Raw genomic sequence first — 18251 nt, forward strand, 5'->3', positions numbered from 1 at the left:
AACTGAAACCTAAGCTAGAAGAGTAAAGAAAATATTTTCTCAAAAAGAAGAAAACATTGACAATCAAATACTTTATGTTTCGTCGAGCCCCAAGTTTGTGGCCCTCCTATGACTGAGTAATTTGGTTTCTTGTGTTGGCCTGTATGTAATGGATTAAATGTAAAAGTTGACAACTACTCGTGAACACGTTATTCTAATAACAGGTAGTTATTAGATTCCAATTTTGTAATATGTAATGGATTTCTGCAACAGCTCTCGGGGTGTAACTTTCGAGAGAAAGAGAAAGTGAGGGGGCCAAGATTAATATGTGAAAATAAGATGGGAAAGGGTAGCAGCGTAACAAGGGAGTAATGCCAATTTATGTATCAACTATTTCCACTAGATTTAAGGCCGAATTCAATGAAAACGAAGGAGATTTATAGAAAATTTTAACGAGCTATCAGATGACATACCTAGGGCGAGCAGCACATCCATCTCCATTCCACTTGGGATGTTTCTTACCTGTTCTGGATCTGAATAGAATAACAATAGTTTCAAATCATAGATAATGAAACAATCTATCCCAATATAATACTGAATTTGTTCTTTGGGGTATCATCTTTTCCAATAGAAAAACTACACCCTATTTAGCATCTGCATGAAAATTTCTCATTACTGGTACAAAAAGACAACCCCCCCACCCCCCAAAATTGGAAGATGAAAAAGCAACCAAAAGGAGGACAGAAAAACCCATAAGTATGAGAAAATTTGAACCCGAAGGCCACTCAGAAGATCTCTCCAAATAAGTTTTCACTTGAAACCGGAAAAAAAGAAAAAAAGAAAAGACACCAAACAAAAAGGAAGCATTTGCTTCAGCAATAAAACTGAAAGTCATGGCAACATGCGAACCACTTTTGTTATTGGATGACACAATCACTACATCACGTGCACCGAAACCACCAGTTCTAACTCTTCTCTTTTGCTATCACTGGCACTTCGCTCACCTACCAGAACTCCTTCCACCACGCCCACCTCTGCCTCGAATCCCGCTCCCTGATCAAGAAAATTTCAAGCCAGGAATAGTGTCAGCGAAGGACAAATGCAATCAATATAATTTCTGGGCTTAACGAATTCCAGAAAGAAACACCATGCCTGGCGCCCAACATTCTATATTTTTTGGATGCCTAAAGGTTTCTTGAAAGTGATAGGAATTCGGAGAAAAGGAGGAAGAAAAGACTGGGAATGTGATTGTACAGCAACAGCCATCTGGGCATATCAAATTTATAGTTAAAAGTAGTAGGGAAAGATGCATACTTCCACCACGAGCCGCACCACTATTTGGTCTTCTCTCCTCAACATATACTTTCCTTCCGCCCAATTGAATAGGAGAAGCCTATCAAAAATATTTTAAAAAACAAGATACACAGTCAATTCAAATTAATAAGAAACAAAGCATAATCAAGATTTTATCTTTTTTTTGTTTACAGAAAAGTCAGGCTCAGGTATGGATATGACTTATGAGCATACTCTTGGACATTAATGCTAACATAGACAAGAGATACGCTAAGACCACAGACAGATTATATTTTTCATGAAAGTTATAAGTTATAACCACATTACACTCATCGAAAATTAAAACACCTCCAAAACAATAATTAACGACAGTCATAACATGGCTCTCTCTGATTGATACTTCTATAAACTGCAAGTTCCTCATCTATATAGATTAAAAATTTGTAACTCATATGATGGGCATCTGCTGAAATGCCCTCAAAATAGCATGATTGAAAAAGCTCCCACCTTGATCACTAGACACTAGATAAAATGATTTTGCACTATTATTTGTTCCTCAAAAGAAAAATTCCATACCTTGAGAGCATTCCGAACACTCTGAATATCTTCAAACTCAACAAAGGCATAGCAGACACCAGTATCCTGTGCACCAAGATATTTTCAGAGATTTCACGACACAATAAATTTAAATACAAAAGATTATGATATGAAAGGAAACATACAATGCGGTTCCTCAAGAAGATTCCATCATGCTTGATTCTCCCGAAATTCTCAAACTCTTGCTGAAGATCAAGACTTGTTACTGAAGACGGCAAATTTCTCACATATACAGATTTTGGTTCCCCTGACAAAGTAAATGACAACAAACTGAATCAGTCAAAGAATCAAATCAAAGATAAGCAGTCAAACATTCATAAGTAAAAAATGTTTAGCAAATAATATAGGTCATATTGCCACGTTGACCATCAATTAATGCACCTCCTAGTAGATAATGGGAACAAATGAAAAAAATCATCCAAAAGCTGAGCCTCATTAACATACATTTAGATAAAGCCATTTTAACAATCTTATCAAAGGAACCTCCCAAGAGTAAGACACAGCAAACACAGAAAAGAATTTGTGGTTGAAATGAACAAAAGGAAGTGTTAGATATTTGGGCTTTTGGCATGCTTTCATTAGCACAACTAAAAAGGAAATTATCAGCCATTACCTTCTTGTGCCGATAAGGATTCCTCCATTACGTCCAGACCAAATGATGGAGGAGTTGAGATTGGCTGCTGCACCACAGGTGGTGAAATATGGTTCCAGTCTGCAACAGGTGGTCTCGGAGTGAAAGCTGGTTGCGAAATCATTGGCGGTTGAGTTCTTCCTTTAACCCGCAACTTACAATTCAAAAGAGAGTCGACAATTAGAAAGAGTTAATACAAGAAACTGGATTAAAAGTTGAAAGTAGGATGAATTTGAACTAGAACTCCTCGAAGCTTCTAGGTTGCATGTACTACAAAAATTAGCAACACCACAAATAAATGTATGTCAAGTTTTAAAAAGAGAAAACCCGCCTGAAGGTGAAAAGATTGACATATCTCAAGTTTCTAGGATTAAAGTAAGCACAGATTAATGGCACCTGAGATACCACAAGAGCTTTAGTGTATAATTGCAAAATTGTTCTTATATTAGACATATGCAGGAACAGTGGAACAAAGCCACATATAATCAATGTGTAAGCTAATATTACTCAGTATTTGACTAATGCCTAGTTTTCATGGTCAATAAACTTGTAGCAATTTCACATTGAAAGATTTGCATCCAACTCACTATCAGGTAGGAAAACTCAGTCACATTCTTATTTCTTGGACCTTTGATGCTAAAGAAATTTAAGATGGCTTAAAGAAGTGTCAAACTATTTTTGAAGTAGCTAAGCAAAAATGATACTTACTATAGATGCATAGGTGAGTTTCTCCGGTTCTCCAACGGGTTCCTCCACAGAAAGCTGAGGTTCATGCACAGTAGATAATGGATTTTGAAGCACATGACTTGTTTCTTCAAAAGGAGATTCTTCTTCAAGTCTGTCAACTTCAGGCTCTGGCTCCTGCTCTGGCTCTAGCTCCAGCTCGGGTTCTGGCTCAGGATCCTGTCGAAGATGCTCCTCATAACTGTAGTCTTGAACTGGCTCAACTCCTTCAACGTGAACAGAGTTACCGTATTCACCTGCCTCCTCCTCCAATGCATAATCAGAAACTGTTGTAATTGTAGAACACACTGTATCAGACTATTGATAACACGTCTTAGCTACCAAAAACTGCAAAGACTTTCTCATCATGAAATCCAGAAGTTTTGAAATACAATCCAGTGTAATGCAAAAAAAGACCGCATGAAATAACTGAGATTGATCAAAAAGTATAAATTTTTGCATAATTAAGACTTTTACCTCATGTATTAAGCCTAACACATACTTCAGGAAGAAAACTGTGCGGTCATGTGAATATCAATCTTTGGGCCGATATAGCATTAGCCATTAGTGTAGGTTATAATTGGTTAAACATGCATTTGCATCTGCATCAAAATCTTAGCATAGATTTGACACGTGTAATTCGCTTTAAGGCATTCATGGAAATACATTTTCATTTCTAACTATCTGAGGAAAACTGAGAAAAGAATTCCAGCCCTACTTTAGCTGAAGAACATGGAAAGTTCATATCCCAGTGGATGGATACAATTGTGTCTTGGTATGGTCAAAATATAATTGTCAGTAACAAAATCACTTTATAGTGATTTAGCCGATATCTAGTTCAAATAATGTCTAGAATATCAGTACACACACCAACCTTGAAAAAAATTAACAAACAAAAGATCCTCTGCTTGTGCCTCTTAGTGATAAGGATGATATTTGAGCCTATACAGGCAGCACTAAGCATTTTAAAAAATGAAAAGATCATGTACAGTCAATTATACCAGGTGGATCAGGAACATGAGATGAAATAGTCGGCTGATAATCAACATGCTGTTCATGTACTGGAGCTGAAGGTTGGTGCGTCACCTCATCATCGGCGAAATGGAACATATCATTCAGAACAAAGTAACCTTTCTCTTGAGGAGCAAGGAAAAAAGTTTGCACAAATTTCCTCCAATAACTGAAGTCTCTAGACTTGACAGAGCCAGTAACAACTACAAGAACACCTCCATTCCATGATTCAAGTGACTTTATTGTCTTGATCTCAATTCCCGAAAAATTAAGAGACATAAGCACTTCATGAATTTTCTGTAGCAAGAAAGACATACATTTTTGCATTAGTCAATCATAAACTAGACTCTGATCATGATATCATTGATTAACATCCAGAAGAGCTCAAGCAGACAAATTCCAATGCAGAAACATTAAAAGGATTAGATAGCAGTGCTCGACATTGGCCAAACAGACAACAGCAAAAGTGAAAATTTTGATTCTCAAAACAGAAGACACTTAACAATAGGGCATAGAAAATTTTCAATTGCTTTGCACATAACTAATTAGCACTGAGCGGCTTAAGCCACAGCCAAGAAGTAAAAAAGACTAAACTGCCATCGGATCTGTTTCCACCTGATGCTTTCCAAACAAAAATATCTCTGATCCATGGAATGAGATCCAAATCACAGTTCACTGTCATGATAGAAATGCATAACGCAAAGGCTAAAACTTACTTTTCTAGCAACAAAAAAGTTAAAAATAATTAAGCCAGAGGCAAAAACATAGATTAAGATCTGCTAAGCGTAAGAAGAGCGTTTACCATCATATCCGACGCAGACTCGCTGATTTCTCCATCAACTCGCATCATGGAGCTGGAATCATTGTAAAACTGGTGCACATACTCCCGCTGCTGCTGAAACACCTGATAGTACTGTTGAACGAAGTACGAACCCACCTGAAGAATTCCAAAAACCACGATTAAATGAAAAAGCTAAAACAACAGTGAAGAGACGAGCTCAGGATTACTCGCAAAACAAATCCGAAACGCAAATGTTAAGAATTACCTGCGATGCAGTGACCTGAGCTGCGTACTGGTTCGCCATTCTCCGATCGAATCCGCCGACGGCGATGCTAAACCCTAGATCGAGATTTCACGATTCGAAAATGGAATTTTCGTCGCTCGCGTTTATTTGAATAAATTAAAGGAATTTATCCCGCTGTTTCTCTGATTTACGAGAACGGCTTTTCGGTAAAGTGACGATAAATTCTTTTATATATTTCTGTTTTTTCCGTTTCTTTTTTAATTTTCTTTCGCTTGGGCTGTGTATCCGGCGTTACGTCACCGCTGTTTCGTGGGGGTTTATGAGGACAGGATCTTCACCGTCGAATGTGATATTGTAGCGACGGATAGGATTAATTCTTTGATTCTTCTACTGTCGGACTACAACTCGTGGGGCATGTATCTATATTGTGTCCAATGTATGATTATTACTACTAGTGCTCCCTTTCTCCCATTATAATGTCTCCTTATTTTTTAGGCACCTAAATTAAAAAATACTTTATCTATTCATAAACAGTATGTAGTAAAGTGGAAGAGCACGAATTTTAATTTTAATTTTAGTGTTAAAAGATTATATTAGGCCCACCAAAATATAAAAGTAAAGGATGAGTATTTTATAAATATTAAGTGTGAATGTGATTTTAAGTATAAAGAAAGTTTCTAAAAAATGAAATACACAATCTTTGTGGGCGGACGACATAGGCAGTATATAATTAATAAATAAAATGAGTTAGTGAAAATATTTAAATATTAGGTATATAGAGAAATTATGTTGTAAAAAAAATGAGACATTTGTAATGAATATCTCATTATGGAAAGTGAGACATTTATAATAAGACTGAGGGAGTAATATTCATGAAAAGTAAGATTACTATGTTTAGCTCTAAAATTTCATTCCCCCAAACAAAAAAATAAATAAAAAATCAAACTCACATATCAGAAATACAAATAGGCACACTGGGTACACATGACATGAGCAAGAGTCAGGAATTTGATGTCACTGAAATACTGAATGTTACTAATTTGTGTATTACCGCAAATTTAAATACTAGTACTATATGATTTTTGCAACACCTGAAATTCAATAATGAACTATATATGATATGAGGATGTAAATGAGTTAGTTTTTTAAAGTTTTTTATTGTTCCATGTAGACATGCTTATTAAACTGTGTTTAGATGTCATAAATTGTACTCGGCGTGCTTCAATTAGGTTTTTGAAATTTTATTACACGTTAGTTTAGATATGTGCTAGAATCAATCGAAATTATTATTTCATGTTGTCAATGAAAAAGTTTCAAGTTTAAAACAGTGTTGGTAATTACACTATGTTTTGCAAAGAAAACTAGAGTCACGCATAGCATTCACATCCGCTGAATAACTACTTACTCAACGGAAGAGGTGATCACTTATGAGTACGCAGCCTGCATTGGGCAGACTCATCCAACTTACTCATATCCATTATAAAAAAATGGATGAGTAAGCTATGAATAAGCTCCCTACATTCGTTGAGTAAGACTCGAGTAAGCATAAAAGTAGCGCGTGCATGCACGCGCCATTATATAAAGGCAGGATGAGCCTTACTCATCATCCGGATGAGTAAGGCTCGAGTAAGCCACCACCTACATCGGCCAAGCTTACTCGAGTAAGGCTTCTTGAGTAAGTCGATGTGGGTGCTCTAAGTCTCGTACCTCACACCTCACACGGTAGTTTGACGTGTGAGTTTGGCATTAAACTCACTCTATTTTGCAATGCAAAGATAAATATTATGTACACAACATTTCGATAATCCGACAGAAGATGTTTGTTTGAAGACGAACCCATTTTTCCAAATAATGATAATGACTTACTGAATCCATATAAACACCAGAGTTTACTCTAAAAGTCAAATAGTCTACAGGGTACATTACATAATTAATTGACTGCAAAAACCTAGTTTTATTGCTCTTGTAAAAATACAAAAGGCCTCTTCTTCTTCATCTTTATCTTCCTAGAAACTTATTCCATGTACACATTGGAGCCCGCGGCAACTATCTCCTTACTCCAAGTATATCCCATCTCAGATCAAACCATATTCGACTTTCCATTTCCATGGCCAAGGAGAGGATCCTTACCTGCCGATGCTCACTTCGCCACCGTCTCAACTGTGTTTTCCAGGGTCGCGCTTCTTTCTTTTTGCTTCCATCGTGATTTCCACACATACAACGTGAGATCAGAAGTCAGGAATGCTACTCGATCTCGATGAGTATTCAGAAACCAGCTTAAGAAACATGGAAGATCTGTCCTCCAATAGTCGTGCTGGAGTGTCAAACTCTGCTACCCGACCTGCAAATCATTCAAGGGCGTTTACTTTGGGTGCTTGAAGAAATTTCATGATCAAACAAGCTCCAAATTGTCGAATCTCCTATCTAAGTTATCATCCAGAAAAATTACATTTTAACAGAGAAGGAAACAGAAGCACTGCAGGAGAGAAACAATAACAGTCAACTGGTATAGACAAGAATTTCAGAAACTGCTGCAAACCACCATACATGGAGATGCTACCTCATATTCCATTTTTGAGTTCTCATGAACAGCAATGCTATGTAATAAAAAATTAAAAACTTTAGACAGAATAACTAAAGTTGTAGAACGCACCGTCACTGAGGACCAAAACCAGGTCACTATCGATGACTGTAGGAATGCGATGAGCAATTGTACAAACAGTACAATTCTTAAACTCTGTTCTTATTATCTTTTGGATCAGGTTATCTGTGGCCGTGTCAACCGAGGCTGTTGCTTCATCAAGAACCAAAATTCTCGCCTGTTTAAGCAAGGCACGGCCGAGAGACACTAGCTGTCGCTGGCCCACGCTCCAATTATCTCCACTTTCTAAAACTGTCAACATATACAAAAGAAATAAGTCCCTTTGAACCTCCGATTTTTCAGCTTTTAGGCTGCCTAGAGACAGAGAAGAACATATCCATGTCCGAGGAGCATACCCGGCGTATCTAGTTTATGCTCTTTCTGGCGAACTATCTCAGCTAACTGAGACTTTTCAAGAGCCTGTGGCAAATTATGTGCAGCATGAGCATCAAATAGATGTTTACGGAATGACAAACACAAAGCTGCAGCAGATCATTATATTCATCTTCAAGAAAGACTAGAACTACGAAAATGGACACCGCCAACAATTGCAGGCATATAAAGAGATTTCCCAATTAAGGATGACAATGATAAGCTTGGAAAAGGTGCAGCACTTGATCCTCTCGATTATGAGTACAAATGTTTTGCATTCTTCATGTAGAGTTAGAAAGTGAATGTACCTGCCAGATGGTGTGATCAGAATGCTCTTCCAGAGGGTCGAGGTTGCCTCTGATAGTTCCTTCAAATAATGTTGGCTCTTGGGGTATGATACCTAGGCGGCTCCGGAGATCATGAAGTCCAACTGTTGAGATATCAATGTTGTCTATAATTATTCTACCACCTGCCGGCTCTATCAATCGAAATAGGGCCTGGATCAAGGTAGATTTTCCACTTCCAGTACGACCAACAATCCCAATTTTCTTCCCACCAGGAATTGTGCAGGAGACACCATGGAGCACAATGGGAAGATTCTCCTTGTAACGAACCTGGAGTGGAAAATACTTCAAACTCTCTCTCTCTCGCACAAACACACACACACACACTCACACACATAAAGAGATGAGGCGAAGGACTATATTTGTTCTTTCTATCTCCACCTGCATTAACTCATCATGTTTCTTAGACCTATGAGCTTATCATGAGTCTAATCCAGTATGGTGTCGTCCCATGTCCGCGAACAAGTCATCATCCACCCCACCACTAATCCTAGCGTTAAAATGTGTGAGACAAGACTCCCCACCGCAGGCTTCGTTAGGATTTGAAACTGACCAAAGGTATAAGTAGATCAGCTGAACTTTAGGATTTTTTTAATCATATATGTATGCAGTGGTCTACAAAATACTGAGTTTCTTTTTTCTTTAACTAAGTTTTTTGTTGCTACAAAAATCAATCATGTTTCTTTTTTTCTTTTTCCCCCCTTTTGATCAGAAATTTCAAATAGCATATCGTAAGATTAAAGATTCCGAAAGCTCTCCAAGTAGCCTGACAGAACAGTCAACTTACACGATGCTAATATGTGCATGGTTTAAATATATTGTACCATGTGGAACATGCCTGTGGTGAAAACATACAATGTTTGACCTTACTAATCTGGAAATGGCAGTTGCCCATTTACTTGATCTTTTCCATAAGCAGAAAATAGTTCTCAACTAGAGTACAGGAAATCTGATTAATCTAAAAACTAAAACATTTCCCTCAAAAAAAAAAAACCTTAAACATTAAAGTATAATTAGTGTAAAATATGAAAAACACACTAACATGGAATATGATTTAATTTGAACTCATATCTCGGTTCCAATTTAGAAAACTTATATTTATAAAATAACTCGACAGACATCTAATCTAGATTCCACTGACGGTGTGCCAATATGCACACAGGGGGAAAAAACTTCTTAGACATCTAATCTAGACTCCACTCACTTGTACTAGCACATTTCTTGTTTAAAATTCAAATATTCAATAACTTCTTTTTGCAAGTTTAACATCATCATTTTAAAGTACATTGCTGATTACACTTCTTAGTACAAGAGAAAGGGATATCTACCACTACAGGGTAGTCTATGTGAAGAGGGGGGGAAAATTCCACATATAGGAATAATAGAAGTGATGAATATAACACTACAAAAGCAATAAATCTCAATAGACATACCTTTAGATCACTAAGCTCAATTTTTCCATTCTCAGGCCACGAGGATGGTGGACGAGAGTCGTCAATAACTGGTGGTGCTTCACTAGGTATTTGGCAGTATTGATGAATCCTTTCAATGGAGATGATTTTGTTTTCAAGCTTGCAAAAACTGAGAATCCATCTTGATAGACGTGCATTCAAGTTGAGGCCATATGTCACTGCAAGGCCAGCCATACCTTTGAAGACAAATTCAGCATTGAAAAATTAGCACGAGGTCTCCATTATTTGCAAATTCTTCAGTATTTTCTCTAAAATTTTCATTAAAGCAAATAACTTCAAAATTAAGAGGAAGCATCTTAAAAGAGTGGTGTAAACAGGATCACCAGCAGTTTCTTAACAATAAAAATGATGCGGATCTCTATATGAATGGAATTCTATTTTGCAAAATGGCTAATTCAAGTTGATGGTTATGGAGGAAAACTCTAACAAACATCAGCAGACATGCATTTGATATTTGAAAAGAAATATTCACTTACTGGGGTCTATTGCTCCCTGAGGGAAGCTCACGAGTAAGATCATGCAAAAAGCAAATACAAAAGTTGAGAGTAGTTCCATGCGCAAGCAAAGCCACTCGATGGCTGCAAGACTGCAGAAAAATGGACGAGAAAAGCAATCTAGAAGATACAGATTCCTCTTCATGAATCTTTTTTCTTGTCCAAAACCTCTGATATTAGCTGCTCCAGCAATTGATTCGGCAAAGAGATTAATTACTGGAGATTTCTGGATGCTAACAATGCGGACTAGTTCTCTAGATGAAGCCATATAGTATTTCTGCATTTTTATTGAGCAATGTGAGATTCATCACAGTTCTCCATGACATTTCATCAAATAAATATTGCATTATTGTTTCCTTGATGGATACTTGATCATCAAATTTATATAGAGGATCAAAGGCAGAATCCCAGTTTACAACATGCTATGATAGCTTACCTGCATCCACAAGCAAGCAACTGCCATTGGGACAACGAGAAGCAAAACTTGCCAGGTAACTTGTGTCATTACTCCAACAATGCCAAGAAGTTGGATTGTCGTTGAAGCAAAGCCGCCTAGTCTGAAGGGAATATCAAGATCTACAACACTCTGATCAATTGACACCTGGTAGATTAAAAGAAATCATTATAAAGATGAAATAAAAGTGGCCTTGATAATGGACAATAGGGGAAATAATTATAATATATCAACTCTTAAGAGCCTATAGTTTGGAAAAGGAAAAGGTAGGAGGGGAAACTTTTCAGAAGAAGACATGTAAGTACGCGGTTCAGTATGCGCCCAGCTGGAGTAGAGTCAAAGAATGACATCTGGTGCTCGAAAAACTGTCCTAAGCATTTTCACAAATAATTTCTGCGCAGCCGCAAGACCAAAAGTAGCAACAAGAACAGCCCTGATGAATATGAAGCAGGAGCTGCCAAAAGCAAGTGCCGTATAAACAACAATAAGCTCCATATTACTGGTTTTAGGTTTGTCCCCAGTGGTTTGTGGATTTGCCCAAGCCATCCACCAACTACTGGCTATTTGAAGGACCTGAAATAATGTTTGTGCGAGGATAATGCATGGGATCAGTAAGCCCTTATAAGCAGCTGTCATATATGAGATATACACTTTCATGCTAACTCTTCCTCGCTCTCGTTCCTCTTCCTGCACAAGTTGCTTTCTTTTAGAACGTTTGGATTTCTTTTTTTCTTTGATTGGTTGCATATCTGAAGATGAGACACTTTGTTGGGCTTCATTAGCCATGCCAGCAATATTGCTTCCAACAGAATTACATTTCTTACTCATGATAACAGAACTATCGAGTGGATCATGTTTATCAGAATCTTCAGATGATTGGTTGCAAAAATCCATGGCTTCAATTGCTTCATGATGAGCACACACCAGTGTGTTAAAATCTGTTCCTGCTTGCAAAAGCTCATCATATTTTCCAGCTTGAATGATACGGCCCTCCTTCAGAACCTGTTGTTACATACAAGGAGATGCAAAATCAGCAGGGAATATGAACGAGCACAAGGCAACTTCAATACCATTGAGATAATTTCATCTCTTAGTGTCGATGGGGATGCAGCATATACACTATATTCTGGCAATCTGCTGCTCTTATGAGAAAATATGCTTGCAGAGAAACACTTTACTTTTGAGGTAAATTATGAACTCAACCAGAAAAATCCTGAAAGAAGGAAGATGAAGAACTACATAGTGATGCAGGGGATGACGAGGCAGCTAGGTTCAAGGAGCATGCATCACATATTTTCAGAAACCCATCAAAATCTCCATGGTCCAGAGAATATAATAAATATACAGCAAACACATAATTATCAGAAACATTTTGCAAAATATGTTCACGCTATTACCAATCACCGCTGGTTTGTGGTTCATATCAAAGCCAGAAGGACATGAATAAAGATAAGACAACGACTCACAATTACGGAAGTAACAGAAGCACATTTACCTACAAGTCCAAACCAGCTTATCCATAAGATTAAACATAAAAGGTCCAAAACTCAACAGCACAAGAACCAACTAGCAATTATACATGTGTAAATGAAAAAGGCAGCTGTAGAAACTCTACCAAAATCAAGTCAGCTGCAGGTAAAAATTCAACTTGATGAGTGACAAAGACAACAGTCTTTCCAGCTAGAGCTGTCAGTATATACTCCTGCAGTTTCACCAAAAACAAAGAAAAAATTAGCCAGGGTAATGATTATATCTGAAACCCAAAAAAAAAATACCTAAAATCGGACCAACCTTAAATAACTCAGAGCCCGTATGTGCATCAACTGCACTGAAGGGATCGTCCAGTAAATATATGTCAGCATCATGATATAATGCTCGAGCAAGTTGTACTCGCTGCTTCTGGCCACCACTAAGATTAATACCTCTATCACCAATAATGGTTTGATCGCCATGGGAGAATAGCTCCAAATCTTTCTTCAGTGAACAAGCATGAATAACACCCTTGTATTTTGCCTTGTCCATTGGGCTTCCAAACAAGATATTTTCCTCTATATTTCCTGATTGGATCCAAGCTGATTGAGAGACATATGCAGAAGAACCACATGTTCTAACCTAGAAATATATATATATATAAGTTGGTAACATGATTCAGTCAGCAAAATTTCCTGGAACTAAAACACTGCAGTCTTAAAGAATAAGGTGCTAAAAAAGAAATAATGCTAGCATAGCATAGACTCAAACTTACTTCACCAGATGTTTTCGGAATCTCGCCAAGGATGCAAGAGAGAAAGCTTGATTTACCAGACCCAACCACTCCGCAGACTGCAACACGCATTCCTTTCTCCACCCTTAATTGAATGCCTGACAGAGTTGGTGTTGGTGAAGATGGATCCCAAGAGAACTCTCCATCATTGATCTCTATAGCCACATCGGAAATACCTCGTGGCAAAGTGATAGTAGCATCTTCCTGCAGCTCTTCATCCTGCAAGAATCCCGTGATTCGATCAAGTGAAACTTTAGTCTGAGCCATCATTGAAACCAAGTCAGGGAAATTTCTAAGTGGCTCTTGCAGAATACGAAAAGTAGCCAAAGCAGAAAGAACACTGCCTGCTGTTAGCTGACCGCCCAACAAAATGCAAGTTCCAAATGTAACGGCTGAGACAAATATAGGTGAACTCCAGAAAATAAATGTGATGAAAGCCTGGGAGTAAAGCGCTTTCCTCAGATACTTGAATTCCACATTGCGCATTTCTTCTAGCTTGAGTCTGTATCTATCCTCCCATGCTTGCAACTTGAGGATCCTCATATTCTTAAGGCACTCCGAAGTCTTCCTCATCCTATCATCTTTTGCCGCCATTAGCTTGTCCTGGTAATCTTCCTGAATCCTTGCCAATGGAACAGTTGCAACGATTGATATGATGGTGGCAATAAGTGTTGCGACAGATGCGATTCCAACATTCTTGTATAAAATAGCAAGAGCAAGGATAATTTGGAGAGGAAGCATCCATATGTCGTGAAGATACCAAGAATAGTCCCCGACTCTTTGAACATCAACTGCCATGTAGTTAACAATCTCACCACTAGTGTGACTTTGCCTTGCTGAGCTTGAAAGTTTGAGTCCCTTCCGATAGACCATTGCCGTGAGAGCTGATCTCACATGCATACCCAAAATGTCGACCCCAAGGTACCACTGTCGGGTTGTTAAGGTCTCCACCAACTTTGCAGTGAAAAATATTGCAGCAAGAATGTAACCCTCATGTGGGAAAGTCTCCCTCCCTCCTAGGTAATCCACAAAATAACTAATCATGTAAGGGCCCACATAAGAAACTAAGGTGTTTAGTCCTGCAAATATTGCATTGCAGGAGGCCTCTTTCCAGAAAGTCTTGATGATAGCCCAAGCTAATGAAGGTTGCTTCAAAGGATTCTCAGCCTTCAGCTTCTCCCAATTAGAGTTCAATGCTTTATAGTTAGTCTTGGAACGATCTTTCTGTGCAAGTAGTGGAATATCCTTCAGTTCAAGGGGCCTCTTTGCCCCGGTTGAAAGAAGTGGATTCAACCAGGAAAGAGTGGCCAAACTAAAAAGCCCAGCTTCACTATACGGAGTAACTTTGAGACACCCTGCCTCTTCTTCAAGCAGTAATGGCTCTTGTAGATCAGGATTCCTGCGGACCTCAATGCCGGAGACACCCCTGATTGCATTAAAACATAGAAAAGCAAGAGCAGGAAAGACAGCACAATTTGCCAAAACATGAGAATTCAAATAGTTTGATCCTCGTTGCACAAATCCTCTGCTATCAACATAGATAATAGACAGAGAAATAGAAAAGGATGCAATCCACCAAACTCTCAACAATAATGGGAATTTCTCAACCACTTTGTATTTAAGATAAAGAAGTGAGAAACTCAGCACAAACCAAGATAAACTCTGAACTGCAGGCAAGAGCACATAAGCCCAATGTGTTTCATGACCCTTCCCCTGAGCAAGCGCCTTTATCATACGAGCACCATCAAACCCCAACACCAAAACTTGCACGAACAGGATATAGAAACAACAACATACCGAAGTCTTGTAGCTACTACTGATCTCAAAGCTCTGAATCTGCTCACCATTAACAATCAGTCTGTGACTAACGTCCACAGAATTCCTGTTGGAGTCATCTTTCCTCACTCGAACCCGACCAAAACACACCCCAACCTGCCTCACGGAAACAACAGAGAGAAACACGAGCAGCAGAGTCAAGTTGATGCAAACTGAGGCTAATTCGAGTACAGGAATACGGAGAAAGGAGCCGAGGAGATGGTTTTGGGCAGTGGATTCAGCATTCAAGAAAAGATTGATATCCATAATAATCTTTACAGATATCAATCTTCAAACCTCGAAAATGACGGAATCCGGTTACTAGGAGGCGGACTATAATTAATGTGATATTAATGGGAAGGGGCGAGAGATCAAATCGTGTAAAGGGCATTTCACCATCTGGCAATACAATTCGGTTGCAATGCGCAAACCTAATGCCAAGTCGCGGAGAGAGAAAGCACAGGAATCTGCACATGAAAACAAACTCTGTTTTTATCATCAAAACCAACACAGATACCAACAGAAATGTGCGGCAGTGGAAGGTGGCGAAACCTCTCCCTGCTTCTCTCTCTTCTCTTTCATGTTACATGTGTATCTCTCTATACACACCCGTTTATTATGTTGCACACATTCCATCCATTAACGTTAAGATTTAAATTTGATATAAACCCATTACATAAAATACCAAAAATCTGACCTGGGCCTGTGTTACTTCCTGCAAAAATCGTGTTATGTTCAAAGGCAAATTGTTGAGCAAATACAAAAAAAAGCAGTCCGAGCTATGGATCATGAAGGTGAGAGAGAATGAGTATAAGATGAGAGAGAAAACAACCCCACAAATCCACAGCTATTAGTGCTGATAGCAGTGGAATTTCTGAAATGGGGTTTGATAATTGTTGATCAGAGAAAACAAACAACTCACATTGCCGCAACATTAGTCTATTTATACGTGTAGGTTTATAATAATGGAGTACCAATTAAACCATTTTTTAGTTTTCACCATCGGGATTATTAAAATAAAATATTCCACATGCATCTGAGGAATATTACGTAAAGCTTATCAAAATATAGTACGTATCTTGTTGACAAGCAATTATTTTATGATTAGTGCTGTGATTAGTATTTAAATTACTCCCTTTTTTACTGTTCAGACTGAGCTTTTCTATTTATTTTATTTCTTTTTCTTAGGGGAGAATTTGAGATAGTATTGGTGTCATCATTCATGAAAATATCAGAGACGGAGACAGGGGTGGCTGGTAGTGGCCACCGCCCCCCTCAAAATTTTAAATTTTTCTATGTATATATATGCATAAATATATAAATGTTTATTTAAATATATATGTGTATACAATTTTTTTAGTGGCCAATTCTATGATCGAGCCCAATATAATTTCTACTTAAAATCCAATTTAATAAGTTGAACTAAACAAAATTCATTTAATAAAATATAGTGAAACTTGGTTATACAAAAATTGATTTGCTTGTTTTATTCACTCATATATACTTAACTTAAGGATAATCGTGTTATTTAAAACTATATAATCTATAAAAATATTTTTCATTATTATTATTACTATTATTATTATACTTGTCTTTTAATAGAAAATGTATGAAATGCCCAAAAAAAATTAGTTTGTTATTTAGATTATGCTTGTCTTTTAATAAAAAAATGCCTAAAATATACGAAATGTTCAAAAAAAAATTGTAATGTATTGAAACTAATTTGTAATATATTGAAACTATATAATCTATGAAAATGTTGTTTGTTATTATTATTATTATGCTCGTATTTTAATAAAAAAAAATGCCTTAAATATACGAAGCCTAAAAAAAAATTCTCGGGGGCTACCGTCTCCGAACCCCCGTAGTAAATTCAGCCCCCCCTGAACTTAATTCCTGGCTCCGTCCCTGATTCATGTGTGTATGATGTCTTGTATTATAAGACAAAATTTATAATACTCTCATTATAGGTGGAAAATCATCAGATATGAAAATTGATTTGAATCCAAATGCTTACTAGTCTGCGTCATCAATTGGAAAGAGGAAATTTATAACAAATAAAATACTATATTTCCTTTTCATTTCATTTTATATGTATGCACATATCTTGATTCTTTTTGTGAGGGTTGAAGATGTTGGTAGAAACTGGCAATAATTATTTATAAATTATATGAAAATTTATATTTGAATAATTAAATTATTCTTTATAATTACGAATCTGACTAATTCGAATTATCACACTTCTAACAATGGAGTCATGGGATTCACTGAAAATTTTTTATCAGGCACATAAAAAGCTGAATTCAATTTTAATTAATAGAAATTTAAAAACAATTCATATGAAAAATATGACGTTTTGATGCCAAATATATATATATATATATATATATATATATATATATATATATATAGGGTGTGGTTCTAAAGAACTACATTATTTGTGAGAACGGGAAAACCATCAAATCTAATGCATTCACTGTAAAAATTAATGCGTTCCCTGTTAAAATTAATGCACTCAAAAAAATAAAAAAAAATTGCTCCCTTCAGGATTCGAACCCAGGATCTGCATTCATCCAACAAGATGATGTATCTAACGTAGATCTTGATGATCGAATGACTGAAAATGGTTATCCGTTCTTTTTTTATTTATGATTCTTTCCTGAACCTCTCCCTATATATATATATATATATATATATATATATAATATAATTCACATTAATCCTAATGTCTTATTTATAGCATCAAAGTGACGTTTTTGAATTTCGATTCATTTTTTATTTATTTTATTGAAATTTAATTATACTGCTAACATGCCACATAGTATTTCCGTCGTTGAAAGTCGAATCTCAAAGCATAATTTGATGTGGATGTTTAATTGTTACTCTTTTATATTGGGGTGAAATTATGAAAATGTCAATACTCTGAGTATTTAAGTATAATTTTCCCTTTTGAAACTGTTAGCGAAAAATCCGAAATTTCCTAGGGATTACACATTTTGATGAAACTGCATTATAAGAGCATCTGCAACGCCTACACGATAGCATTAGCAGCTTACTCGTGTAAGTCTGCTATCGTGTAAGCGTTGCGGGCGAGAGTTACACGAGGGCTACATGTTCTATCATGTAGCCCATTTTGA

The 18251-nt window shown here is 37.0% G+C and overlaps 2 protein-coding genes across 2 annotated transcripts; both read right to left on the bottom strand.

The window, feature by feature from the left end:
- Positions 1–543: 543 nt before the first annotated feature.
- Positions 544–5675, bottom strand: LOC131000055 (nuclear transport factor 2). Its single transcript, XM_057925818.1, has 9 exons — positions 5281–5675; positions 5037–5171; positions 4225–4531; positions 3209–3510; positions 2483–2654; positions 1995–2116; positions 1849–1914; positions 1294–1372; positions 544–1032 (listed from the first exon to the last, which is right to left on the bottom strand). The coding sequence occupies exons 1-9, from the start codon at positions 5317–5319 to the stop codon at positions 980–982; spliced, it is 1275 nt and encodes a 424-aa protein (XP_057781801.1). The 5' UTR covers positions 5320–5675; the 3' UTR covers positions 544–979.
- Positions 5676–7125: 1450 nt separating this feature from the next.
- LOC130999995 (ABC transporter C family member 5-like) lies at positions 7126–16045 on the bottom strand. The gene is given in 13 exon segments (XM_057925708.1): positions 7126–7600; positions 7913–8152; positions 8257–8320; positions 8581–8886; positions 10050–10264; positions 10565–10859; positions 11019–11183; positions 11342–11386; positions 11388–12038; positions 12652–12738; positions 12828–13148; positions 13282–15581; positions 15812–16045. Coding segments are annotated over 12 exon segments (4602 nt in total). The 5' UTR covers positions 15382–15581; positions 15812–16045; the 3' UTR covers positions 7126–7487.
- Positions 16046–18251: the final 2206 nt, after the last annotated feature.

Source organism: Salvia miltiorrhiza, chromosome 1 (genome assembly GCF_028751815.1).
Source record: "Salvia miltiorrhiza cultivar Shanhuang (shh) chromosome 1, IMPLAD_Smil_shh, whole genome shotgun sequence".
Classification (NCBI taxonomy): Eukaryota; Viridiplantae; Streptophyta; class Magnoliopsida; order Lamiales; family Lamiaceae; genus Salvia; species Salvia miltiorrhiza.

Bases quoted from the DNA above. Each gene is read 5' to 3' on its own strand.
- LOC131000055 (XM_057925818.1), bottom strand. From the start codon at position 5,319: ATGGCGAACCAGTACGCAGCTCAGGTCACTGCATCGCAG. The intron at 5,172-5,280 runs GTAATTCTTAAC...GGAATTCTTCAG, and splicing joins CTCAGGTCACTGCATCGCAG to GTGGGTTCGTACTTCGTTCA. The intron at 1,915-1,994 runs GTATGTTTCCTT...CTTGGTGCACAG, and splicing joins TCTTCTTGAGGAACCGCATT to GATACTGGTGTCTGCTATGC.